This window comes from Melozone crissalis, unplaced genomic scaffold (assembly GCF_028551555.1).
Source record: "Melozone crissalis strain CALT ecotype California unplaced genomic scaffold, PUWL_Pcris_2 ptg000034l_1, whole genome shotgun sequence".
Taxonomy (NCBI): Eukaryota; Metazoa; Chordata; class Aves; order Passeriformes; family Passerellidae; genus Melozone; species Melozone crissalis.
The window spans coordinates 5,233,320-5,261,052 of record NW_026535812.1 but is presented as its reverse complement, the minus strand read 5'-3'; the positions used below and the strand labels follow the sequence as shown (position 1 = coordinate 5,261,052).

The following is a 27,733-nucleotide window of genomic DNA, read 5'->3' as shown; positions in this document are numbered from 1 at the left end:
GCATGGATGGCTCCCGAGGCTGGAAATGCAAGGACCAGCTTCATTACAGGCACAGGCCTTTGCTCAAGGCTGTTCCTGCTCTTCCCAACACCTGGCAATGCTGCAGGGAGGCAGGGAAAGCCCCAGAGAAGGAAAAGAACATAACAGATGATTTGAGGGATGAAGGAGGACTCAAATCACAGGGGAGAGAGGGCTACAAACTACAAAAGGGTGTGCCAGGAGCCAGCCCCTTCCCCTAAAACAACAGGGGAAGCCACAAAGAGAAAATGTCACCGCACTAGGACTCTGCAATGTGCAGTGAGACACAAGCTGGGAAAATCTCCCATTTCTTTGCCCTCTTCCTTGAGCATCTCTGCCACAAGGAGGAAGCACACCCACGTGCTGGCAGCTCCCTGGCTTTCCCTCTCACTGTGCTGTAAGTGCTGACTAATTAATTACACACAAAGCAAGCCCTTCCTGCAGCAGGAGACCGCACAGCAAATGCCTGGCAGGTCCCAGCTGCAGGTACAGGTCTGAAAGTGTGCCCATCTCACAGTTTCATGCCATGACCCCCTGTAGCTCTGCCACTCTTTGCTCCTGGCTGTGGGAGAAGCAGAGTGAAGCTTTCAGAACAGCCCTCAACTAAAGAAAAACTCCCAGGAGCTGATCAAGAGAGGAAATCAGCAGACATGGGCACAGAGCTGGGCCCAGGGAGTAAAGCAGGGCTGGTTTGGACATTTCAAACTCCCTCCTGCCCCACAGAAATGGGGCTGCACCAGTTTGGAACAATGGGAAGGCAGACAAAAAGAGGAAAACAGCTTTTTCTACTCTCTCAATGCCTGCCCAACTTAGGGAGCTTGTGCAGTGCTCCACAGCAGCCCCAGCCATAAGGTGGTCAGGGCTCTGAGGGGCAACAGGGGCCTAAAGCATGGCAGGAAACAAAAGGCTCACTCCAGCCTCTAAAACTCACCTGCCACTGCACTCCTTCCTGATTTGCTTGGCAACTACCAAAAAAAAGCTTAAAGATTAAGAAAAAAAAAAAAAAAAACCCAGAGGTTCAGCAGCCCAGAGGAGGGCAAGGGAAGAGGGGAGAGGATAAAAACATTGCAGCATGAAGGGACAGCCAGAGGGAATCACACCAGCAATTGTCAGGTCTCTCCCAAGCCCATGAGCAGCAGAAGAAGACACCACAGTGCTGACTTCCAGCTGAAGTTCCTTCTTTTTACATCAAAAGATGGTCTGGAGATTTGAGTGCTCCAGACCATCTTTTCCCCTTCAGCCCTCCAGCCCTGCCCATCTGTGTTCAGGCCACTTTCACCAGCCACTTCTGGAGGGCCTCCAAGTCAGCCTCTCCCTCCTCCCCCTTGCTGCCTCGAGCACTGCACTCCACAAACTCCACCTTCATGGGCAGCTGGGAGAAGTCAAAGTCCTTGCCCTTCTTCCCCAGCTGGGCAGGGCCCCCTGTGGCTGAGCCATCCAGGCTGGTGGGGGCTGCAGAGCGTGTCACCCGCAGGGTATTGCTGCAGGGAGAGAAAGAAAAGGGTCAGGAACTGGGGACCAGGGGAGAATCACCTGCAGCACGGCTCTGGGATGTTTGGGGTGACAGCAGCATGCCAGCTACACCAGGGACACAAGGCCCAGACCCTGTGAGGCTCAAGGGAGTAGGAGGGCACTCAGGTTTGGTTTTGTAATAAAGGACAGCAGAAATCAGATGATGATGATGATGACATCCTTATCCCAATTAGAACTGGAATAACAGTGCCTAACAGGGCACAACAACTCCCTAGAAATCCAACACCTACACACAGGTAGTCGGCAAATGCTCAACATGAGAACAAGCAATTTATTGCTTATTCTCCTGCAGAATGTGAATGTGTGGCAACTAACTCCTGTGCTAAAAGGCAGGAGGTTGTGTGTTCAGCCTGGAGGAGGCACAGCACAAACAGCCCTGCTGCCGTCTGCTGGCCAAAGGGGTCCACAGAATCATTCAGCTTGGAAAAGCCCTCTGAGACCATGGAGTCCAATGCAAACCCAGCACTGCCAAGCCCCAGACCAAACAGGCTGTTCCCAGTTCCACAGGGAACTCAAGGGAGCTCACTGAGGTAAGAGAAAAAGGACAAGAGGGACTGAGATCCCATTCCATACTTACAGCTCTTTCTCCAGCTGTTGCTGGATGAGTTTTGCTGATTTTGCCATTGTGACATCTGGAGAGAAAATAAGGAAATCGGCTCTTTGGTTGTCAGAATTCAGAACCTTGTTCCTTCCCCTAAAGTAAGGCCAGTTCACACTGTGCACTCACTGGAGCTACCAGGACAAGGACAGCTGTGCCTGCAGTGGGATGAGGGATGCTGGAGCTTTAGGATACAATGAGGGAATTAACTTCTCCTTGCTGGGCAGGAAGATACTTCAGAGGATGGGTTTGATTCACCAGCACTCCCTCCTGTCCTGTGCTTTCCACTCGTGGCACACAGAGCCATGAAGGCCTCAGGCAGCTCCTGAGTTAGGGAGGGAATAATTACAAAACCCAGATCTGATACTGCCCCAAAACAGCCCACTATTACACAGGGACCCACATTTTCACTGCAGAATTTGTAGGAATCTGAAAATCGAGTCTTTTCCAGTAGCTGGGAATTCAGGCTACTCCAGAGAAAACATGGAACTCTGGCAGCTGAACATGGTAACTTTGAAGCTGCTGAGTGTGTAGGGACAGTTCATTGTGCTTGAGCTGATCCTACTTGCTGCTGGATGGAGACTGAGGAACAGCTCTGCACAAAGCCAGCAGAAAAAGCCACACAAAATCCACCTGCATCACCTACACCCACCCAAAGGGCTGCAGCTCTCCCAAGTGAGAGTTTAACACTCCTGCTGAGTAGTCAGAGTTTAAACCTAAATTCCACCCTTCCTTTTGCTGCAATCCCAGCTCCCAGGTGCAGCAGGGAGCCCTGCAGGCCCAGCCCAGGGTACCTTGCTTGTTGCAGGCGATGAGCAGCGCGGGCGCGTTCCTGAGCACGGTGCTGTCCACCAGCACCTGGTACAGGAACTCCGCCACGTCCTTCACCTCCCGCTGGAAGGCCACGCTGTCCACCACAAACACGATGGCTCTGGGGCAACAGGCAAGGACAGGGGATGGGGATGGAGCCCTGCAGTCACCACCCCCTGCAGGTATTCCAGCCTGGGCTGAGATCTCCACATTTGGTCTCAGCTAGCCCAAGCGCAAGCTGGCAGCGTGTGCTGGATGAAATACATCCCATGGCCAGCTCCAGCTGGAATTATTCTCCTGTTCCCCCGATATCCCCCTGCCCCAGGATATCCCACACCCCCCAGACCTCCCTGCTGCAGTGGCTTTGCCTCCTGGTGCACTACAAGCACAGGTAAGTCAGAAATTCATGGTGCAATTTTGGGATTGTCCTCTGCAGGGTCAGGACTCCACGATCCTTGTGGGCCCCTTCCCACTCAAGATAATCCATGAAGGCAAAGCAAAAATTAACCAGCAGCACTCCCTCACAGCAGAGCTCTGACTCTGGGGGCACCACCAGGCCAGCTCACAGCATTCCCAGCACCATCATTTGGTTTATCTCTTTCCAAAGGATCACCTGTCCCCTCCTGCCCTGCTGATCCCCTCCAGGTTACCTGGCTGCAGCCTTGAACCTCTCCAGGAACTGCAGCCTCAGACTCTCATGGCCTGGAAGGTCGATCAAGGTCACATTGGTGCTCTGGAACACAGGCAAGGAGGAATTAACAACACCTGATCTGGGGGTGACTGTGATCACAGACTGGGAAAAGCAGTCTGACCCTGGATTTGGGTCCAGAAGGCACAGCCCCACCTGCCCTGACGCAGAACACAACAGCCTCACCTACTCACACACACCAAGCCTCCCTAAATGCACCAAACCTTGCTGGGAATAACACAAAAATGCCTTTGTAAGAGCCTTTTTTAACTGGAGGCTGCAGAGGTTTTCCTTCCCAGGAAAGGCAGGGGGTGGCAGAGAACACAGAGCTGAGCAGGGCCACGTCACTGCTCTCCAGATAAGGCTGCAGCAGCCCCTTCCTGCCCACTGCTCTTGCATTTTACTGGAAACCTTGGCCATGGTTAAAAAAACAATCAAAAAAGCAATCTGCCTTGCAGATACTTGTCTGCTCAATTAAAGAAACAGAAAAATGGAAAAAAATTTTCAAAAACCCTGCACGTTATTGTACAAAGTTTTTTGCCTTATTATCACACTGTTGTGAAGAATGACTGAGAAGGTGAAGCCACAAAACCACCCTCTGCTTTCACAATTCACCAGCAGTTAAGGTGCTGCCAGCATTCTGCTCTCCCTGCCATGTGTGCATCCAGCACAGGAGATTTCCAAAATGAAAGAACTGCCAAAAACTGAAAACAAGCAGATCTGGGAACCTAAAAATAACAGAACCTAAAAATAACAAAATCCTTTCTGGGACCATAGAAAGTCCAGCTGGAACCTCTGCTTAAATCTGATAAAGTTTTGAATTTCAGGTTTTCTTGGCAGAAACAGAAATTACTGCTGAGGAAATAAACCAATGCAACAGAACAGTGAAACCCCCAGATGTCCCAACCCAGAGGTGTGGTTTTCAGTCAGAAATGTTTCCCTATTTTACAAGCAAAGAAAAAAGAGCCTGTGGAACCCAGTTATACATTGCACATGTCAGTATTTCTTTCTCAGTATGCATGGCCTGGAAAAATCCTCTCCTGCACTCAAACTGGGGCCTGATCAGCACAGAAATTCCCAGGTTTAGGAGGGGGAGCAGGAAAAGGCTGGGGCAGGGCACTCACCTTGTCCCGGCTGAGCCTGTAGACTGCAGAGCTGTCGGTGATGGAGGTCTGGGTGTCCCGGTAGCGCCCCGACAGCAGCTGGGGGAACAGACACAGCCTCAGAACCACGGCCTGAGAGGCTCCCCACCCCAAACCAGCACCAGCACCACCCTCAGCCTCCTCAGGAACTGAAATGGTCCCACAGGGTAACAGGCAGCAGAGATCTGATCTCAGTTTTCTGCAGGGAACTACATCTGGGGTCACTTTCTCCAGTTAATTAGTAAATGGTCATTAGGAAAATAAATGTGTATTTATATTGTGAATCTCCACTAAACAAGAAGGATGAGAGTGTGCCTGCAAATCCTTCAGTTTCCATGGCTGTGCCCCTTTCTTTTTCAGACTCAGCAGAAACAGGGTTGGAATGGATGCACCAGGATCATCAGCCCAACCCCGGCCCTGCACAGACACCCCAACAATCTCAGCCTGTGCATCCCTGAGAGCATTGTCCAAACCCTCCTGGAGCTCTGGCAGCCTTGGGCCTGTGCCCATTCCTTGGGGAGCCTGGGCAGTGCCCAGCACCCTGTGGGGGAAGAATCTTTCCCTGATATCCAGCCTAAACCCCCCTGGCACAGCTTCAGCCATTCCTGGGGTGCTGTCCCTGGTCCCAATGACTGGAGCTGCACAATGCCGTGAGGTCAAGTATCCCTAAACCTTTTACCATGACAAATTTCTTTGGACACTTCGCGGTGGCCAAAACTCGCTCTCCATCCCTCCTTACACCCATAAACCCCGACTTTTCATTAAAAGACTAAAAACCGAACTAAAGGGAACTCCTTCACCAGGGCTCCCCGCTCACCCTCGCGAAAAGCAGCGTCTTCCCCGCGTCGCAGAGGCCCAGCAGCAGCACGGCCTTGCGGCTGCTCTTCCTGCCCTGCACGAACCGCCAGAGCACTGCGGGAGAGAGGAGCAGAGGAGGATGAGGAGGATGAGGGGACACCCGAACCCGCCGCTGCCGGCACCGCCGCGCCCTCAGCAGCCCGCGGGGCGGGGGGAAAGGGAGGTTCCTGCAACTCACGGAAGGTGATGGCGACGGCGATGAGCGCGACGAGCACGGAGAGCACAGCGGGGCCGCCCAGCTCCCGCCGCAGCGCCGCCAGGTGCGGCTCCAGCCCGCCCGCCATGGCCCGCACTCGTGGCCACGCCGCGCTTCCGCCTCCGGCCCCGCCGCACGCCGGGAAGGGCGGGCGCGGGGTCTCATGGGAGCTGTAGTTCTCCTCTCAGGAGCCTGGAGAAACATGGAGTGGTTTAGGGTGCAAAGGCTCTCTGACCCCGAAGTGCCACATACACAGGGGTTTTAAATCCCGGGCAGATGTGGCAGGGCTGGACAGCTCATTCTGCAAAGAAATTTTCCAATGTCCAACCTAAACCCCCCCTGGCACAACTTGAGGCTGTTCCCTCTCATCCTGTCCCTGTTCCCTGGGAGCACAGCCTGACCCCTCAGCTGTCCCCTCCTGTCAGGAGTTGTGCAGAGCCACAAGGTCCCTCCTGAGCCTCCTTTGCTCCAGGCTGAGCCCCTTTCCAGCTCCCTCAGCCTCTCCTGGTGCTCCATTCCCTTCCCCAGCTCTGTTCCCTTCTCTGGACACGCTCCAGCCCCTCCATGTCCTTCCTGAATTGCTGGGGCCAGAACTGGAGGTGTCTCACAGGTCCCAGCACAGAGGGACAGTGTGAAAAATGCATATTTTATGATTGGCTTTTTGCAAATATTAAAATGAATATTATATGTGTTGTGTTAGAAAGTTATGCTGTATTAATTTTCTTAAGTAGTGTGTTAAATATAGTTTTAGGTTATAACATAATATTAAAATAGAAACTATGCTATGTAGGATATTTTTTTTAAGACTCACAGTGAGGTAGCAGCCAAAGGACACCTAAATCTTTCAGAGAAAAAGAATTTATTGCTCTCTTACCGAGTTCTTCCTGCCTCATTCAGCCCTGAAGATGCTGTCAAGATTCAGAGGAAGAAGCTGGCACTGACCAGACAGAATCCTGTGTTTGAGTGGAATTTATGCATCATGTATGAGGTGTATGAATAAGCAACAGGTTATTGTTTTTTAGGGTTAATCCTCTGTTAATGTGTCCTTTATTGGGCTTATTTTGCCCAGAAAGAGGCACCCAGACTGTCTGTAACTCTTTGTTTCTATTGTCTCATATTGTCCTAATCCCAATTGTCCAAATTTTTATTACTCTAATTATATTACTATTTTTATAACAAATTTATTACTATTTAACTTTTAAAATTCTAAAAACAAATGATTGGCATTTTTCACACTGTCCTTGAGCAGGAGATGGGACAGGAGATCCCCAGAGGTCCCTCCAGCTTGAGTGACCCTCCAGTGAGGTTCCTTTTATCCTTTAATGCCTTCTACCTATGGGACAAGAGCTTACACCTGACATGAAATGCAGATGGTGCAGCTTTTTTTGGGAAAGTTCTCTAACTGAGTCATAGAAACAACCTGTTAGAGGCACTTATTCTTTCTTTGCTAATTTTGAAGAATGGGTTAAAAAAACCACCTGTCCAGTGTATTCATCCTACATAAACTGAGTGACTACATTTCATCCTTTCCTGTCACACTCTGCATTTCTGCCATCCAGGGGGATTTTCAGCCAGGCTGCTGGACTTCTCACCACACTTAGCATATGCATCCAAAAATCATTAAAATATTCATTCCCTCAAAGCCAGGAGCTCTGTGCTGTCAGCAGCTCCTCCACACTTGCCTTGACAGCAGAATTGGGACACCCTGGATGAGCCCAGGCTGTTCCAGGATTGGGACACCCTGGCTGTTCCTCTGGAGCAGAGAGTTTCAGCAGCCCTTTTTGCCTCGCCTTTTTATTTTAAAGTGGTTCAGAATGAGGCAAAACAAACTACATGTTTGTTTTCAGGTTAGCAGCACAAAATCAGACGTGCTGCTAAAACAAATAAGTTCCTGAGCAAACCCTAGATTTTTCCAGAAAGTAAAAGAGATTGATTGGACTCTCCCCATCAATACAAATCCTGCCTGCTGGGAGGAACTCAGACTCAGCCAGCTGAGATCTGAGACACACCAGCTTCTGTTCACACCTTCCATCTTACTCCCACTGTATTATTTTGGTTTGGAGTGGGTTTTATTCCTCCTTCATCTTCCCTGACACAAACATTCTCCCTCTTCCTGTGTCCTAGCCACACTGGGGAACCCTCACCTGCCAGCGGGACAATGGGATAATCTGTGTAAAGCAAAAGCACAGAGAGTACAAAGCATCTGTTAATTAGGCTCCAGGATATATTCAATCCATTTTGCTTCAGCAAATGGTGCAAGAAATTTCCCTAAAAGGCAGCAGTAAGTGACAAGAGCCATGCTGGTGTCTGACACTGTCCTACAGTCAGAGACACTGAGGAAGGAATGGGTTTAAGGACCATTTGGAAAAAAATCTCAGGACACTTGTTTAGATTTTAAATTTTATTTTTTGCTGTGCTGGCAGCAGAGAATTGTAAAGTGTCAAAGAGCTACTTTCAGAGTGATGAGGGAGGGCAGAGAAAGCAGTGAAGTGGGTCAGTGTTTGCTGCTGAGGGCACAAGAGGAGTCATGGCTTGAGGTTTTCTCCCCCACCTCGAGGATCCTTCCCATCTCACTACTTGTCTGCAAGGAAGGTGCACACCTGGAGAAGATCTGGAAAGGGAAAGGACAGGGAGAAGTTCAGATCCTGCTTTTAAACATTCCCATCCCACCAGCACACACCCAGCCATGCCAACAGTGTCACACCATGGAAAATCCACAGTGTGCCACAAAAAAAGAGCTTTAACCACAAATCCCACACTGCTGGCTCTGGGAGGATCTCTGTGCTGTTTCTCAAAGTCTCTGTTTCCTAAAGGTGAGGAAAAGTCTTTTATTCACATTGCTGCCAGAGCAGCAGATTTTAAATCTGTTCTCAGTTCACCCAATGAACTTTGAGAAAAGAATATTGACATTTTCTTCCTTTAAAGGCATTGAAAACACAGTTCCAGAGGAAACTGCTCATGCCTGCAAGGTAAGAACTGCAATTCAGGACTTCCTCTGGGGCTGTTCCAGTTACCTGATGGATTGCAGGTGTTGAGGCTGGCAAGTGAAGCATAGTATTTATCTCCAAGGAATTCCTTGTACGAGATTCCATCACGGAGACTGATCAGGCACTTTGTCCGGTCTTTAAACAGAAGATCCTTGGATTCGTATGCAAACATATTGAAATCGTCTCTCCTGGTTCCTTTTGGTCCAAACAGCCTCTGAAATAAAGGCACAAAGAGGAGAGAAGTAGAAAGCTGGCCTACTTCTTCTTCCTGGTTTTTCACCATCAGTCTGGGAAGCCTCAAGCCAGGCTCTGGAAGTTTAGAATTGAACCTTCTGTCTGTATGCCTAGAGGAGGGATTGCTCACTGGTAGGCACATTTCTTGCCCCATTTTAACATGTCCCTGTGTGCAGAGATGCTGCCAGCAGGTCCTGCAACTTAACCATGAGTAGAAGCAAAAGAGCAGACCCTGATGGTGGAGCCAATATTAATGTTTGCAGGAAGAAACAGAGATGGTTCAGCCTGGTTCTGGTCAGCTGTGTGTGTGCAGGGAGCCTGATGTTGGGGCTGAACCTGACCCAGCTGTGGCACAGACCAGGCACCACAAAGGAGTTTCTGAAACATCCCAGCAGGAGCAGAGACGGGAAAGGAGGTGATAAACTCATGTCACACAAGCACAGTGAAACAGCAGCAACAACTGCAATCCCAGTGCTACCTAAAGGTGTGTTTGCTAAGGTGGCAGAGGGGAAAGGGCACTTGGGAAGGGATGGAGGAAGGGGGAGGCCAAGGGACAAGGCTGTCACCCCACAGCAGTGAGGTAAAATCTTCCACCTTACTGACTTGGGGACAATCAGAGCAACCCCACAATATTTCTTCTACTCTCAGAACTACAAACCTCTTGGTTCTCCAGCATCTCACGGACTTGGCGTGCTTTCTCAGGACGTGCCATCACAGCGTGGGTAGGGACTTTGGCCAGGTTGCATCTTCTGTAATCCATGACATTTGCCCGCTGCCCATCAGTGCACAGCAACTCAAATTGGTCCATTTTCAGATCTTTGGCCCAGCTTTCTGTGTTCTTGCCTATAAAGAGAATGGGTTTGGAGATTCAGAGAGCTTGCATAGCAGGACAACATCAGCCTCAACACCACTTAGGCAATCATGCAGATGGGGAAGGCAGCCCTGACCACGTACCATCAGTGTTCTCCTCAACGATGGAATGCTTGATAAAGGCCACATCCCCCTGCTCAACCAGACACCTGGGAAGTAGAAAAAGAGGCCAGTGATGTAAATGCTTGAATCCTGTCCCTTTCCCATAGATTTGACTTAGACTTGAGTCTTATTCTGTACAATTAATCTCCAAGGACATCCAGGTCTAGAAGCCCTGCCACAAATATTTTAAATACATCTGAAACACAGCCTTTACACTCCTTATTTATGTTAAGAGAGGAGCACTTCGGCCATTGTGGGCGGGCTTGTGCCTCTCTGGGTTTGCCTGGAGGCACCAGGACATGAGTCCTACAGAATGAGGATATTTCACATCAATTTTCAGAAAGCAAAGAAAAAGCATGTATAGAATTACAGAGACATGCCCTTTCAGTGGTATAATGGAGAAAAAGAGTTAGTGTGGACATGAGGCTGTGCTTCAGCTGTGGCCTGTCCTCTGTGAGCAGCCCCAGGGCCCTGAGGCAGCCTGGCTGTCCCCAGCACATACCTTAAAGCTCCGGTGTATCCGTAGTACTGCTCGTGGCTGCTGGCAACGCACTTCTCCGGAGGGACTCCCCCTGAGCCCTTGCACAGCTGGCAGAGACGGGAGCTGGGAGGAGACCCGGGAGCACAGCCCTGGCTGAAGTATTCATCTGGAGGCAGGGATAGGAGAAATTCACTTTTCCTGCCCTGAGAAGTTAGGTTTTATTGTAATAACAGGTTCTCGCTCAGTGGGGAGGTGGAAATGGGGTGGGAGAAGGAGCATGACTTAGTGGGCAGCACATCACGTGCATCCAGCTCTGACTATGGAACTTGGGTCCTGTTATTATTGATAATTATTGTTATTGTTGATAATTATTGTTATTGTTGCCCAGAGAAGCTGTGGCTGCCCTTGGATCCCTGGGAGTGTCCAAGGCCAGGTTGGACAGGGCTTGGAGCAGCCTGGGATAGTGGAAGGTGTCCCTGCCCATGGCAGGGGTGGAATGGGATGGGCTTTAGGGTCCCTTTCCACCATCCATTCTGTGATGAAGCAGAGCCTAAGGCTCAAGTGCAATAGGCACTGTCTTGGCATAAAAAGGGGAATGTTTTCCCTGCAAACTATTCCCAGCTCACACAGAGCCAGCCTGAGCCTCCACAGCCTCTATGGGCCAGCAGAGGTGCATTTGGCAGCAGTGTCAGAGCTCTTGGGGTGGAAGGGACAGTGGGAAAGGAAGGCAGGAGGATAGAGAAGCCAAGAATAAAACTTACTAACACTAATATCTTCATGTAGTTAGAGACTTCCTTTTAATAATTATATGCTTACTTTGTCTTGGTTGTTAACATTGATAATGTTTCCAAATTATTTTTGTCAGACCATAATTCTCTGTGAAGTCTTAGGCAGTCAGATTAAGTTTCTTAAAGATCAGCCTCTGTCCCTTGTTCTCAGCCCTTCCCCTCCCTTTGAGTTTCATCCTTCATCCCCACTCCACACCTTGCACAAGCACCAGGCCTTGTGGGCAGCCCACATTCCCTTTTTGGGAACACCTCTTGGGCTGCTGCAAAAGGAAGGGGAGAGATGTGAAAAATAAAGCAAAGACCCCCAAAGCAGCTGATGTGCCATATCTTACTCTGAAACAGATGCCAAACACCTAAAATTTTGCTCAGTGAAACCTTAAATAACAGCATCTCAATTTCCTCCCTCCAGGAGGGAACCTTTGAGGCACAAGAAACTTTGAAAACCCGATGAAGGATGGTAAAAGATTTTTTTGTGAACAGATTCCCAGCTCAAAGAGATGGATTCCAAGCTGCACTCACCAAAGTTGCAGTTGCCTGTCCTGTTGTGGATCAGGCCCATGGGGATGTTCCAGCCAGCAGTTCTCCCCACGGCGGTGTGGCACGACTTCTTACCCTGCAGGTTGTTCCAGCTGATGTCCTTGTCAGACTTCTTCACAACAGCCACAGCAAAGTAGGTTGCTTTCAGAAGATAAAATAGAGAAGAATTGAGGCCTGACCCAAGGATCCCACTGTGATCCCTTAGGAGAGAGCACTGGCTTCACTTGGGAAAGGGCACCTATGAACAGCACAGAATTACTTTGTGCTTATAAATACTTGGCCAGGCAGCAACAATGGAAGAGTTTGTAGATGTGATGCATCTACTTCCACCACACTCCTGGGAAATTATTATCCCTGACATTTCCCTGCCCTCCAAAGCTCTGATACCTGGGCATATGAGAAGCCTATGAGAAGGCAAAGCACATGCACATGTGAGGATTTTGTATCCACTCCTGAGTTCTTATTCTCTCCTTAGCAAAGAACAAAATCCTCCCCTCCTCTCTCCTTTCCATTTCTAGAAAGAACAATTTCCCAATTGCTGCAGCCCAGCCCCTCTTCCTCTGTTCACAGCCCTGACACTGTTATAGCGTGACCACACCAATCTCTGCCACTACAAAATGTTTCACCTTGATCTTATTGCAGCCCCTAATTATCCCTCCAACTGCTAAACCTATATCCCAAAATTGTGATATCTACACTGGACACTCTTTGGGTGGAGACTGACTATTTATTCTCCACTCATGACTCATATCTACTTTTCTACTTATATCCCTCTAGACTGTTTTCTGTCCTTCTGTTGGCAGGAATTACCTGGTTCTTCTTGTGATTCACAGTGATTGTCTGTGGGAGGGAAGAAGAAGAAGATGTTAAGTTAAATACACCTCAAACCCAAAAGAAGAATCAAGTTCACTAATTTCTGGAGAAACTCTGTTGTAAAAGTGACCATTTCAAGTAACATCTTATGAATCAGCAGAACAAAGCACAGCCTCCAGCTGCTCCTCTGAGCTAAAACAAGCAGTTTTACCAAGGCTGGTGCTAAAGGACTAGGGTATCCTAATTAAAACAGAGTTCCTGACTATCCATGCCTGCTCTGCTTTCATGGAAAGACAAGGCCTGCAATGGTGAGCAGAGTTGCCTCAGAGCACCATGTATTAGGCTGGGTATCAGGGAAAGGTTCCTCCCCCGGAGGATTGGGGTGGTGGGACACTGAGCAGCTTCCCCAGGGAATGGGCATGGCCCCAGGGCTGCCAGAGCTCCAGGAGCCTTTGGACAATGCTCCCAGGCACAGGCTGGGATTGTCAGGGTGTCTGTGCAGGGCCATGAGCTGGACTGATGATCCTAGTGGGTCCCTTCCAACCCAGGATATTCTGTGATTTCTGCAGGATGCAGCTCTGCAGCTGCTTTGTAAGATTCCAGAATAGAACCAGCACTTTGGCACCAGCCCATTCCCCGCCCTGAGACAGAGCTGTGCTTACCCTCATAGCTCTCTGCCATCACTGGCACCAAGCCACACATGCCAGCAGTGTAGACAAAGCCTCCATCTAAGCTGATGGCATCTGCTTCACCTTTCTGAAATGGAAAGGTGCAGAAATGAAAAGCTGCACATCCCCAGGCCAGCGCTTTCCAGAGCTCAGATGGCAAAAGAAGTTCACAGTGAGAAGGGGAAAAAAGCTGTACCATGATCTTTGTGATGCATTCCTTGGTGTCCTCTGCCACAACACACTCCACATCCCCATTGCTCATCACGCTCCAGACATCACATTTCTTCTTCTCATCCCTGCCAATGGCACACCACTGGATCTTGTTGTCCCTGCGGCTGGGGCTCAGGCGATCTGCAAAGGGAAAACAGGGAAAGCAGGGATGAGCCCTGCACAGCCACCTCCTGGTGGCACTGACTTATTTCCTGAAATATCCTTTCATTAGGATCTTTTCTCCTGAGAAGCTGGGAAGCTTCAGCTTCCCCATGTTTTGCTGCTTTGGAATGTGATTTGGAGAATTGTTTACCCAGCATGTGAAATTGTTTTTACTTGATGACCAATGACAGCCATCTGTGTCAAGGCTGTGATTTTATTATGATTCCTTTCCTTTCCTTGCTAGCCTTCTGATGAATTCCTTTCTTCTATTCTTTCAGTATAGTTTTAATATAGCATTTTCTTTTAATATAATATATATCATAAAATAATAAATCAGCCTTCTGAAACATGGAGTCAGGATTTGCATCTCTTCCCTTATCATGGAACCCTTGTGAACACCATCACATCCTGGTGTGAGGGACTTATCCAGAAACCACCTGTACACACCAACCTGCTGCTGCTCAGGGCAAGGAGTTCTTGTTAATTAAGCCCTGGGCTGGCAAGAATAGAAAAGGTGGTTCTTGAGCTGAAGAAGGCTCAAAAATCAACTTACAGGTCAGAAAGGTGAATTGCTGCATAACACAAGCCATTCAGGTAGATTTCTGTTAGCTAGAACTGCACAAACACTAAATATCTGTGTGATAATATAATTGGAATTGCTGCCTGAAATATGTCCCAAATTTCTGCACTCCTCACAGCCCAGACAGCCATGAGACTAAGACCACACTGAACTGGAAACCTAGTTATGTTTCTGTAGAACAGCACTTGAATAATCTGATTTGATGCTGTGTGAAATCCATTCACCTCCTTCCATAAATATCACTTAACAGAAGTGAAGTACTTTAAATTGTACTATGAATTCTAAGTGGGTTTCAGAGATCCTTTGTGGGATGTTTGACTCTCAGAAAGCTATCACAAAATGCTTGATGAATTTAGATGGAAATCAAGGACATTATTTACCTCAAGTGTCTCAAGCTGGTGTCCTGGGATGTTCCTTCTTTTTACAGCCCAGAAATGGTTTTTCTAAACACCAGTTTGACCATGCCCAATTCTCTACCACCAGCTGAATAACTGATGTGGATTTTGTGTAGATTTTCCATATTTGTCTGTGTGGTGATTTGGGTTTGGATACAACAAATTCTATTATTGATGTAAGTGAAGTTTGTGAAGATTCTGTGATTTGAAACAAAATATTTTGCAGATAATAGAGTCTGTGTCTGAAAAAATCATGTTCTTTTTGCCTGGTTCTATTTGCCAATGCCAACTGTTCCACACAGCCCATGCTGACCTGACACTGGTGTTTGATGTCCTGCCTACCTTGCTGGAGGCTCTGGACAGCACTGTAATACTCAAAGCCCAGGTAGAGCTGAGAATCCATCAGTGATGGGATTTGCTTCAGCTGTACTGCAGAGTCTTTGAAAAGCAAGTCTTTGAGGGCTGGGTCCTTCTTGCCAGGTGGCCCAAAGAGGTGGAAGGTGCTGGTTGTGCCCACACCAAATTTTTCCTGCCACAAGGGAAAAAATAATCAGCAAACAACCACACCAAAACTCTTGGAAAGCTGGAGAAAGCAACCAAAACCAGAGGACAGGGGATGTTAGAGGAAGGAAAGGAGACATTGGTGGTACCTGTGCTTTGGAGAGGAAGTTCCAGATGTCATTGACCTTGCTGTCATCTCGAGCCACAACAGCATGAGCAGGAACCCTGGCCCAGTGACAGGCCTTGTAGTTGTCCACGGGCTGGCGGGTGCCATCCAGGCACAGCAGCTCGTACTCATCCTTCTCTGCTGGGGCATTTTCTGAAGGAAGGGAGGAACCATGAGTTGCATGAAAATAGACAGAAAGGTGAGTTTGGGAAGATTTGTAATTAATTTATTTCTGCTGAAGCTCTGGGGTAATTTCTTAGCAGAAGACAGCTTGCAGGCACCCCCCTTGCAATGGGGTCATCTTGGGCATATGAAAGCAATGCCTTTGGAAGAGAGATCACCCCAGCCTCTGCCATAACTAACCCAACAGTACAAGGATTTCTGCACAAAGGAGTACAAATAGTTTTACAAATCCCATACAAATGGATTGAGCAGGTCAGGAGCTGCACATGGTCAGTGAAGGCCAGTAGGTGACTAATGTCAAGGCTGCAGACAAAGCCCAGGACTGAGATCACAAGGTTACATGAGAAATCAAGAGTGAAGGGACTTTTGAAGATCCCTGGTGAAGGCAGGGACAGAGCAGGATGTTCCAGGTAGATCATTAAATCCTTCAATGATGGAGAGTGCACAGCTGTCCTGGACAACCTGGACAATCTGTCCCACTACCTCACTGTCCTCAAGGGGAAAATAATTCCCCTTGTATCGGGTCCCCAGGCTGATCAAGCCCATCCCACAGATCACCTACTTGCAGGACAGTTATCCCTGCCCCATGACCACCTTGGTGACCCTCTACTGAGCTCACTGCAGTCCTGGGTGTGCCAGGCCACCCTTAGTCTCCACAGACTTAGTGAACTCTTGGTGTGGGCTGAATTCCCTCCAAAATCCCTTCCAGAGGGATGGGAGACCTGCTCAGCTGCTCACACTACAGCTGGCTCTGAGATTTGGCACCAAGCAGGTATTCCAGCTACAAAGAAGAACCTCAGAGAAGAAAAAATGGATTCACCATAATCCCATTTCTCATTAACAAGGATGAGTCAGTTCACAATGTGCAAAACTTTTTTCAAAAGATGAAAGAAGCATTTGAGCCTGGAGAGGAATGAAAACTGCACAGTGTAGACAAATTGCAGGATGGAGTGGCAGAGAGAGGTGGGGCCAGAAAGAGGAGAAATGAGGGATCTTGCAGGTGTACCTTGAACAGTTGTGTGTTTCACAAAAGCCACGTCTCCTTTGCCATCTTTCAGACAGCTGCAGGTGGGAGGAACAGAAGAGAAGTTAGAAAAACTGGCATTGTGACTCCCTATCTCCTGTTTCAACAAATTATTTTTGGCATAAACTGCAGGCATAGAGCAGTGGTCATCGCCAAAAAAACTGTGCTGGAAGGGAAAAAATTGTAATGGCAGAGAAGCAATTCAGTCTTCTCAGGACCCTTGATTCCAACACAGCCCTCCTTGGTACAACAAAAACTTGCCTATGTCAGGGCTAGAATGTTTCCCCAAAGGAAAAATAACTGTCACTCACTGAAAAGCTCCAGAATATCCAGAATAAGGTCCCGTGCGGGACATTTTGGTCTTGGCATCCCCCTTGCACTGACGGTACAGTTTGGCTTCAGTGGTGGCACCAGGGACACAGCTGGCAGAGAAGAAATTGGCCACAGCTACGGGTGAGAAGAAAACAACAGTTGGTCAAAAATCCACTTTTAGGAGAACAGGGAAGGGAGAGGACCCACAAGAAATGTCAGTGCCCTGCGAGCTACCTCCAGACCCCCACAGAAGATTGGGCAACACCCCTGTCACCGTGACACCAGCCCTGGCTGAGCTCCCATCCCAGTCTCACCCTGACACCTGGTGTCACCCCTTTCACCATGACACCAGCCCTGGCTGAACTCCCACCCTGACACCTGGCGTCACCCCTTTCACCGTGACACCAGACATTGCGGTGTGATGTCGTGGTTTGCCTCAGATACCCCAGGTTCCTGTTCCTCCCTGATAATTCCCTGCCAGGTGTGTCAATCATCCCTCCTTTCCATACCCTGACCCCTGCTGAGTGCTCTCTGTCAATCCTGGCATTCCAGAAGGGCGTCCAGTGATTGGCAGAATTCAAAAGATGCCCCACTCCTGAGGAGACATTGGGCCATCCAGGTGTCCTCTGTCCCTTGAGACTTCCCCCCACCATCTGGTTGCTGGTCCCTCATGTTCCTTCCCTTCTCCTCTCCCTGGGGTTAAAAGGAACAGCAACCATGTGGTCTGAGAGTTCTGTTGGAGCTGTTGCTGCATTCAGAGGCCTGTGGGCCAGAATAAAGCTCTGGATGGAAACCCTGCATCAGAACCGACTCCTTTCATTCACCATCACCTTAAAGCTTCTCTGCCAGAGGTAAACCTGAGCTCCTGCAAGCCTGGACTTGCCTCCATGCACCCAGCTTCAGCATCCAGCCAGCCAAAGGTGCCTCTGGAGTGAAAACACCACAGCTGCCACCTTTTGGTCAAGCAGCAGGAGCCAAACAAGCCCAGGCACGTCCTGTCCAGCTATATTGGCTCACCTTGCTCAATGGAGCCCGAGTCTTTGCCGTCCCACTCGATGGCCCCGCGGTGGATGAGGGTCCCAATGGGGATGACCCAGCCTGCTGACCTGCCCAGCCCTGTGTGGCAGGAGGTCTTGCCCTGCAGCTCATCTATGGAGAAGCCCGTTCCTTTCTTCACAACGGCCACGGCGTAGTAGCTGGTAGTGGAGCCTGCAGTGCAGGAAAAAGGAATGGAGCAATGGGAAAAGAGGACTTAGGGACATTTCAAATCCTGCTAAACCCCCAGTTTCAGGGAACAGAGTGCTGCACTTCTAAACAATCAGCTAATTTATTGAACACTTTTTTCCTGGGAATTGCCTGCATTTCTTGTCTCAGTGATCTCAACTGGGCGTCCCTCCCAACCACAAGTAATGCTGTTGCCTCCCCAATATTTTTTTTTCCTTATCTTGATGATTGCACAGGAAATCAAAGAACTCATCTCTGCCTCCCAGCTCTGTGCTTTACCCACAGAGTTCAAGGCCACTGAAAGCAGAAGATCTCTGAGACCAGCACCATTTTTATGCCACGCTTCAGGAGGACCATGATTTCTGCTCATGGGATCAGAGACCTGCACTGCAGCAAATGACAAGAAATGGAGCACTGGGCCCTGTGACCATGGGTGATGATTCACATTTTGCTGAACTGCCCCCCCATGCCTTCCCCTCTGGGAGCTGGAAACCAGGGGCAATATCTTGGACCCCCAACCAAAATAAGTGGGAACTCTGCATGGAAAGGAGTCTCTGCAGTCTCAGTTTGTTGCCAATATTTGGCTTTAAAAAATGGCATGGAAATGTACCTTCACTGTGTTCATAGACCTCAGCAGCAATGGGCTTCAGCTTGTAAGGAGCAAGGCCTGCCTCAAAAACTTGACCTCCATCCAAGCTAATGGCATCTGCTTCGCTGTTCTAAACAACAAAGAGATTTCCTCAATTAACAAAGAGCAGGAAAAGCACTTCCCAGAGTCTCTCCTGGATCTTTGTGTATAACAGGAGGATCACAGGTAACAACCAGAAAGGAAACTCCATCTCCAGGTGTAACAGGCTGCTGAAACATCCCAGCAGAGGAATTTGCTGCCCACTCACCGAAATGGCTTTTATGCAGTCGAGGTAGGATGCTTTCTGCAGGCAGCTGAAAGCAAAGTTCTCCTGTTGCATCTGGTCCTTCAGGCTATTGCATTTTTTCTCTTCTGCTGAGGAAATTGTGCACCACCTGACACTTGGCTTTTGGGGGGCAGCAAAACACAGAGCTGTAGAAAGAAGCAGAAATAAATAGTCTCAGAGAGGTAGAAAGGCACTGACTGGAGAGGAACAGCATCTCTGTGAGCACAAGGTCAATGGTTCCCTGCTTCTCTGTGGTCATGGCCTTGGATGATCCACGTGCAGGATCTCCCAAGCCACACAGGAAGGTCCTTTCTTTCTTTCTTGCCTGATGTGTGCACCATCAGGAACATCTGGGATGATCATTCCTGTCCCTGGACTATTGAGATTCAAGCAGCCTGGACTCACAGCAACATGCACAGGATTAGGAGAACAAATCCACACACTTCAATAGAAATCAAGCTCAAGCCTTTGCAAAAACAGAGAGAAAAGTTGGAGCACTGAAGCAGAGCCTGTGCCAATAACCCCAGAGGGTGAGCAGATCTGAGCTGGCCAGGCTGTGTGCAGTGCACTGCCACCCTCACCTCCTTGGCAGCTGAATGATCTGATCTATTGAACTGTCCCTCTGTCTCACCTGCTCCACTGCACCCCTGAGAGATGCCACAGCACCACCACAGTCCCTCCATGAGTGCCCCAAGCAGCAAAAGCAGTTGAATGGCTGCTCTGGGGGAGCAGAACAAAGCAAAAGCCTCCAGTGGATGCAGATTCATGTCCCCTCCAGAAACCTGAAGCCAGGAATGCTGGAAACTTGCAGTTCAGGGATGTGGCCAGCCTGTGCTGTCACCTCACCTGCACTCTGCCCCTTCTGGGCAGGGCTGTGCAGACCAAGAGGCCGCTTGCACTCCGCTCTCCCTCCAAACCTCGATGGCACATTTCCTCCAAACACCTCCAGATTAACCTGGGTCATTTCCATTTTCTCCTTCATCTCAGAAATAGCCTCTCTTTACCTGATTCCTGAGCCTCCCAGTGGAGATGCTGAATTTGGCCACAGGGAGAAACCTTAGCCTCAATTCCAGTGGCCACCACCTCCTTTTTCATATGTTTTTCAAGTTCATCATACAATTTTCAAGTCTTGGCTGCACAAAGCCATGGTCACCTAATGCTGGCAAGCATCCTGCCAGGGGCAGAGGCTGGGTGGGGACCTCCCAAGGGAGTCAAACCCAGCTGTACTGGTGACACTGGGAAGGCAATGGCAGCCTGAGTGCCCTGGCCACTGCCACAGACCTTTTGGGTGACTTCTTGTCTCTTTCTGTGCAGGGGAGGAAGAGGAGGAACCATTAAAAACCATCTTTGCATGCTAATATTCAGCAGAGGTGCTGAAGGACTTCCTGATGCCAGAGGCACAGGGAGCACTTCCTAACAGAGGACATTAATCAGCACCACACTTTAAGGGGGATCAGAAGAGACTTGCTGCCTACTCCAGGAAGGTGATCTCTCTTTCCCTGTCCAGGCATCAGTCCCCATGCCAGGTGCAGCCAGCAGTCTCCTTGCCACAGCTACCTGCTTATTGCCAGCCAGAGCTGTGAGCAGAGAAAGAGGAAAGAATTGCTCCAAGCAGAGCCAGCCCTGCAGCAGCATAAACTTGGCATAAAACAGGCAGGAGCCTGAGCAAAGTGCAGCTGCAGCAGCAGGACAGAGCAGTGCAGGAGCAGAGGGGGAAGCACACAACATCTTTCATTATTTAAGCTCTATTTTATTGTCACTGCCCTCAAGTTTAACCAAACACATGCACAAGCTTGACAGGCAGGTCTTGCAATAATTTCTCCCTCCTGGCTGAGCCCATACTCCTCTCCCAGCACAGCACTGGACAGAGGATGATTTTTCCCTTCGCCCCATGACAGCCAGAGTGTGGAGCCTGTCCCAAGCATCCCTCCTCCTTGCAGGGTGGGCATGAGCAGTGTGGGCAGCTGCAACCCTCCCTCCATCCCACAAAGCTGTCAGTAACACCAAAACACCATCCTCCTTGACAGATCCACGGCTGCCAAAGCAAGCACTGCTTGTGCCCCAGCTTTTCCTTTACAGCTGCCTGCTCTGGTGTACGCCGCAGCTCCGAAACAGCCTTGCCTGGGGGACACAGAGCTTTTGACTTCCTTCCCCCAAAGTTTGCTTTCAGCAGACACTTACCCACTATCCCAAGGGATAGCACAGTGAAGAGTGCGAGTTTCATGCTTGAGCAGGGGTCGGGTGCCGTGGGAGGGGTGCAGCAGCCTTGGTCACAGACCGTCCCCTCCGAGTCTGTGATGGCTCTGGAACCGCTTTCTGCCCCTTTTATAGAGGAACAGCCTTGGCTGTGTTTGCAGAAGCAATGACCTAACACTGTTTGTCCTTCCTTGTTTCTCAATAGCTCCTAAATCGCCCCCCTCCCTGGATCAGCCCATTTTTAGGAAGCCTTTCACTTTGGCACTGAACCCTTCCGCAGGCGGGAGTCGGAGCAAAGCGCTTTGCATTTTACAAGGGGCTTCAGATGGAAAATTCCCAAGTTGTGACATTTGAATTCTACTGCGGGCTGAAACGCGGCGGGAGAGGCGATTTTCTTTGTGCTGCCCACCCCCTGCCTTGCCCAGAACTAATCTCAGAAAGTCCCTGCTGGATCCAGAGCCGAGTTTTGTGTGTTTGCCAGTAACTGCTGCTGAGGTGCCCGTTGCCCCTTGGCTCGCAGCACCGAGTGCCTGCCGGCTCCCTTGTGTGCTCCTGGCAATGGCAGTGGGGTTGAAAGGCAGTAAATGAGTCTTACACATGATCTGGCAAAAAAAAAAAAAAAAAAGCCAACAGCAGTGACCAGACAGCTCCATAAGTGCCCTGCAGACAGAAGGAAGCATCACGCTGCACTTTTGGTAAATTTTTGGGATGAAGCTGGGAAAAAATGCTGAGATTAGCAGTCAGCCTCCTCCCACTTCCTCTGCAAAGCTTCTCCATCCCATTGTATCACTCCTGGCCTGTCCCCTGGGGCCAGAGGGCATGGCTTGGTCTATGAAGGGCAGCCCTTGGGGTGCTGTCCCAGCCTTCATGTCCCCATCTTTGCTGGCAGGTACATGACCAGCCACAGCCTTTGGCACATGCACACAAACTGAGAATTCCCTGGACCTCATCAGCCAGACCTTGAGCCCAAACAGCATCCCTGGACCACTGCTAGGGCTGGTCCACTCACCATGTCCACCCCACAGAAGCTACAGCTGTATCTCATCCAACTCTTTGGAGCAGTTATTTCCACAGAGGTGCTCCCAGACAGCTGTGGCAGCCTTTGGAGCTAAGGTTGGTGTTCCCAGGAGTCCCCAGGCTGGCAGTTGTGATGAAAACCCAGCTCACCTGGAGTGACTAAGGAGAAAACACCCTGAAAATGGAAGAAAAAACCAAAGGGGAATCTACTGAACCTTGAGGTGGGGTGTGCTGAAGGAAGAGGGCAAAAAGCCCAGCCAGGAGGTCCAGCTCCCAGGCTTGCTTTCAAGAGCATGAGCGTCCCTTGGAGGGAAGATCTCCTGGATCCCCTGTACAGGTCCTTCTCCCCCTACAGCCCTCACTCTGCACACAGCTGGAGGCTGACTGGAAGCACCTGGGTTGGCTCTTGTCCCTTCTCCCGGCAGGCTCAGGGCAAAGCGACCTGCAGGTGGTGGTGGTGCCCAGAGTGGCTTCAGTACAGGTGAGAGCCCAGTGCCAGGCCAAGGATTTGGCTCTACAGAGTGACCCAGGGAGGTGGAGGCCCTCAGGCAATGACCACCTCAGCTGTGGCACCAGGAGCCCACCCTGCTTGTGGCTGAGAGGCACTCCTGGCCACACTGGATATTTCAGCATCATCTGTAGCACATCCTTCAGCATGGCTGACTCCTGTTTCTCATCCCTTCACCCTCTGCTTTCCCAGAAGAGCAGAATTTCCTGTGACCAGAGTGTCTCCAAACACACTGCAGCTGTAGGAGGACTGACTTTCTCACACCTCAAGCCCCTCCTTTTAAAAGATCTCCCATCCATATTTACTCCAGCAAGCTGTGGCCTTACAAGGTCTTTTTCCACCAAGGCAGGTAGAAATAACTGAAATCCATCCCCAGCTTCCTGGAGGTCTCACTGATCCCTGCCTCACTCATGCAGCCTTAGCAACATCCCCACCCATGGGAAGAAGAAGCATAAGGGCTTGCAGGAGACTGTCCCACATGGTTCTTCCAGAGCCTTTTGCTGATTTGTTCCAAAATGCCTCTTCCAACAGACTTATTGAGACACTGAAGTTGCAGCTGAAACAACAAAGACCCCTGAGCACCTAAATATTGGTGGAAATGCTTGGGCATATTGACTCCACAAGTAGTTACAGCACTGCCCAGATAAAGATTCTTTTACCACAGGACAGATGAAGGGGAAAGATGCAGAAGAGAGCTTGAAAAACATAAAGGATCCACTCAAATAACAGCAGAACAGTTGCTGGAAGAGCCCAAACTATCTTTGCCTTCTGCACCTCGTTCCCAGACCTTTTTCCATGGACAACTCACCACTCGTCTCTCCCTTCTCACATTCTGCTTGCATCCCAATGCCTTCCCTGCCTGCCAAGGGCATGGCTGTGATGTGCTGATGGGATGGGTGGTGCTCACTTCACATCTCTTTCCCTTGCTCTCCCAGTTGGCATCAAGGCAAATCCAGAGGTGAAGGAAGAGGCTTGGATTGCAATACCTCCTGTACTGCAGCAACCTCCTGCATTTCCCGATCTCCAGCCACAAGTGATCTGGAACATCACTAGGCACATGCAGAGGTGCTTCTCCTTCTGGTGCTAGCAAATCCTACCTTTCTCCAGGATGATTCCACTCCCCTCCTGTGTGCATCCTTCCTGTGGATGCTCCTTCAACAGCTGTGACTCCTGTGGCCAAGCCTGCAGAGAAGAAACTCTTTGAATACACAGCTTTCCTTGGAGGGACCCCATGGCAGAAGCACAGCAGGCCAGGGCTGTGCCCTCTGGGCCACCTGGGCTGAGGGCTCAGACCCTGCTCTCCAAAGGACGCAACAGCTTTCCAAGGTGGTTCCTTCTGAGGAGTAGAGCCCACCATGGGATGCCTTGGAAGGAAAAGGAAAGTGTCCTAGGTGGCCTCCAGCTGCAAAATGCCATTTGTTTTGGAGTACAGGAGGGATGAACAGCTGATGCAATCAATTTCCTCCCCTGAACATCCATCAGACATCTGCTTTGCCAAATTTTGTGTCAGAAAATGCATGTTTAGCCACATGGCGAATCCTGCCTCTTGCTAAGTACACTCACCTCCCTCTACAGGTCCTGTCTGACTCATACCTGGCTGCCTGGGTGCATGGGTGGTCCCATTCCCAAATGCCCATGTCTGGCTGACTCAGCTGAGACTGAGCAGCAAAGGCCAATTTTTAACAATGCTGGAAATTTTTGTTGCCCTTCGAGGCAAGAGCTCCGTGCTCTGGCTCATGTGAGCAGGAGCAGCTTGACCAGAAAGGACAGAGCTAAGTCAGTGCCCCTCAGACTTTGTCCCAGTTACCCACAGACATCCACCCCTCTGCAGTGCACATCTTCATGGAATGACCTGAATTATTGTCACACATCTCAAGTCCGTTGCGTTGCAACACCGGCCGTTGTGTTTTCCAAAAGAGGATGCTGCTGCTAAAAATTACATGAATGATGAAGAAACACAAATTAACACACCCTCTGCCCAACCACGGATCACTGGTGATGTATAAACACAGCTGAACCCTGGGGAAAGAACAATGCCAAGGGAAGGTAAAGTAATATTGTTTATTTTCACATCTCCCTCATTACTGCAAGGTCATGCGTGTGCCCTGTGGTTTGTGGTTGAGATGAGGCTGCACTGGAGTTTTGGTTGTGTCCTAAGGAAAGGACAGGAAAGGTTTGTCCTTTATCCAAAGGACTTTGGGATAAAGTTAGAGCTGGCAGGGCTATGGGGGAGAAGGCTTGGCTTTGCCACAGAGCTGGCTGCTGCCCACAGCACAGCTCCTCCCACAGCTGAACAGGGCTGTAGCTGAGCTCTGGCTGTGTTTGGGCCTGTGGGAAAACACCAAAAAAAGAGGGAAATAGGGAAAGCTGTGATCAAGGCACCACAAAGATATCTCACCCAACACTTTGAAGCAGTTATTTTCACAGAAGTGTTCTCAGGTAGCTGTGGAAGCCTTTGGAGCTAAGGTTGGTGTTCCCAGGAGTCACCAGGCTGGCAGTTGTGATGAAAACCCAGCTCACCTTGAGTGACTAAGGAGAAAATGCCCTGAAAATGGAAGAGAAAATGCAAGGGGAACTTACTGAACCTCGAGGTGGGGTGTGCTGAAGGAAGAGGGCAAAATATACACTCACCAGGAGTCACAGCTTCTCCAGAATTGTTTCCCTCAGGAAGTAGGAATTTCCAGTTTGTGGCTTGGGGAAGGCTGGAGCATGCCCAAGACAAAGATGTCAGCATGGTCAACCACAAAAGCTGGGCTCAAGTTATTGTCCTGTCCTGGGCCTGCCTGTGGAGGCAGGTGAAGGCAGGAAGAGCAGGAACACATTTTCTCAGATCATCTTCTGTCAATAGCCTGGGTGGGACAGAAGGTGAGACTGGCACTCCAGTGGCAAAGGTGCCTATCTCGAGAGATGGGAGATGGTGCCCCTGAGTTGTGAATGCTTGGGGAGCATCCCTGTGGAGGAGGATTTGGATGGTGATAAATTGGACATGAGCTGCACTGTGCAATGGCAGCCAAGTGTCTGCAGGGCCACATCCCAAGCAGTGTGAGCAGCAGGAACAGAGAAGGCTGTGGGGAGACCTCAAAGCTCCTTCCAGTGCCTTAAGGAACTCCAAGAAAACTGGAGAGGGACTTTGGACAAGGGCATGAAGTGATAAGGCAAGGGGGAATGGCTTCCCGCTGCCAGAGGGCAGGGTTTGATGGGATATTGGGAATGAATTGTTCCCTGTGAGGGTGGGGAGGCCCTGGCACAGGGTGCCCAGAGAAGCTGTGGCTGCCCCTGGTTCCCTGGAAGTGTTGAAAGCCACATTGGAAGGGGCTTGGAGCAAACTGGTGTAATGGAAGATGTCCCTGCCCATGGCAGGGGGTGGAATGGGATGGTCTTTAGCAGTCATTTCAAACCCAAACTGTTTTGGGATTCAATGTTCAGGTAGCCAGGAGGGGCAGGGAGAAGTCAGGGGGCTTATGCAGAACTGGTTTACCTCACTTGTGTAAGAACCTGGGGGAAATCCCAGCCCCCTTGCCTGATGCCAAGTGTCTCCTGGAAGAGGAAGTCTCTCCTGCCCTGGAGCCCAGGTCAGCATGGGGCTGTAAGCCACTGTGGGAGTGCCAGCTCTGAGAGCATGGCCTTGGCTGGCAATGGACTGGGACCAGCTTGGCATTCCCCATGGCTCCCAAGGCCTGACAGATCCCTGGAGAGCTGTGGCTGGCTTTCCAGAAACAGGCTTGCAGGCTGTGTTTGGACCCATGTGTCAATTTTGGGGCCATGCTCCAACTGCAGAGTCGCTGTGCTTAGTTTATTTTTAAGGAAATGCCACAAACCCGTTTCCCTGCTGGTTAGGAGAAATATTCAGTATCAGGTTTTGACTGTGTTGCAAAATGTTGTTTTCTACCTGGGATGAGCCAAACTGGCCACTGGAGAGTTGGAGCTGGTGTTGTTTGAACCAATATTTGCTCCTAAGTATTGCCTAATTTCTAAACCGCACACGGCAAACAAAGAGCTCTCTGTTGATTCTAAGCTGCTCTTCCCAGCTTGGAGTGCTAAGCTCAGCTGCAGACTGAGGCTTCTTGTCCAGAGCTGCTTACCAGGTCATACCAATACAGATTTGCATTTTTAGGTTGGAAACTAATGGCAGCTCAACAGCCAGGTGCCAGCAGCTCGACCCTCTGTGCTCCCCTCCTCATGGGAGTTCTGCAGGATGGTGCCACTGCCCCACATCCTCCCGTGCACATCCCCCTCTCCAGCAAACACCAGCTGGCCCAGCAGTGCTGAGGAAACAGGTTTTCCTGACCTCCTTTCCCAAGCTGGCCCCCATTAACTCCCCAGCCCCCTTGCTGAAGTCAGCAGTGGCTTCTGCTCCACCAGCCAGCGGTCCACACAAAACTCACCCTCTCAGACATGCAATTAGTGCCATTTCTCCTAATGAAGGGTCTCTGTTTGCTTAATTAACCCAAAGGTTAACAGGATTACCAACAACTCTGTGCAACACCAGGAGCTGTGATGTTCCTGAAAGGATTTTGGAAGGGAAGGTGGTGAATTCCTGCTGAAGACACTCTTGAAAAGAAAGCAGCTGGAGCCTGATAACACTCAGCCTTGCCTCCTGTATATTTTCCAAAGATCTGTGGGAACAAATGAGTAAATACTGCTATCTGAGAGATAAATGGCAGGAGTGCCAGCTGCCCTGTGTGGCCACAGCACCCTCTGCTCCTCTCCTGCAGGCCCCCAGGTCCCACGCCAGGGCACGCACCAGGCAGTTGCACAACTCCTCTGTCCACAAAGTGGCTGTGTCCAGCTCCCTGGGACATGCCAGGCAGCTTCCACAGGGACATATCCCCACAACGAGATGCTGGACCATCCCAGAGATGTGGCTGGCTGGGAACAGGAGGAAAAGTGGCTTACCTCCAGGAGGAGGGAGCTGTGGCTCTTGTGAGATACCCATCCAGGGATGTTCTCCTGCAGTGGCAGAGCCCAGGACACTGGGATGGGGACAGAGATGACCTTGTAGTGAGAGGGGAGGAAGA

At 50.0% G+C, this 27,733-nt stretch overlaps 1 protein-coding gene across 1 annotated transcript; it reads right to left on the bottom strand.

The window, feature by feature from the left end:
• Positions 1-1,236: 1,236 nt before the first annotated feature.
• On the bottom strand, positions 1,237-21,353 carry LOC128941070 (ovotransferrin-like). Its single transcript, XM_054282995.1, has 26 exons — positions 21,176-21,353; positions 18,977-19,140; positions 18,691-18,799; positions 17,874-18,065; positions 16,856-16,991; positions 16,527-16,582; positions 15,321-15,490; positions 15,013-15,199; positions 13,520-13,674; positions 13,318-13,411; positions 12,653-12,682; positions 11,825-11,983; positions 10,539-10,683; positions 10,019-10,083; positions 9,723-9,907; positions 8,858-9,044; positions 8,418-8,454; positions 8,166-8,176; positions 7,988-8,011; positions 5,826-6,026; positions 5,607-5,701; positions 4,772-4,849; positions 3,610-3,692; positions 2,944-3,080; positions 2,129-2,183; positions 1,237-1,499 (listed from the first exon to the last, which is right to left on the bottom strand). Exons 1-26 carry the CDS (start codon positions 21,216-21,218, stop codon positions 1,283-1,285), a joined length of 3,015 nt encoding a protein of 1,004 aa, XP_054138970.1. The 5' UTR covers positions 21,219-21,353; the 3' UTR covers positions 1,237-1,282.
• Positions 21,354-27,733: the final 6,380 nt, after the last annotated feature.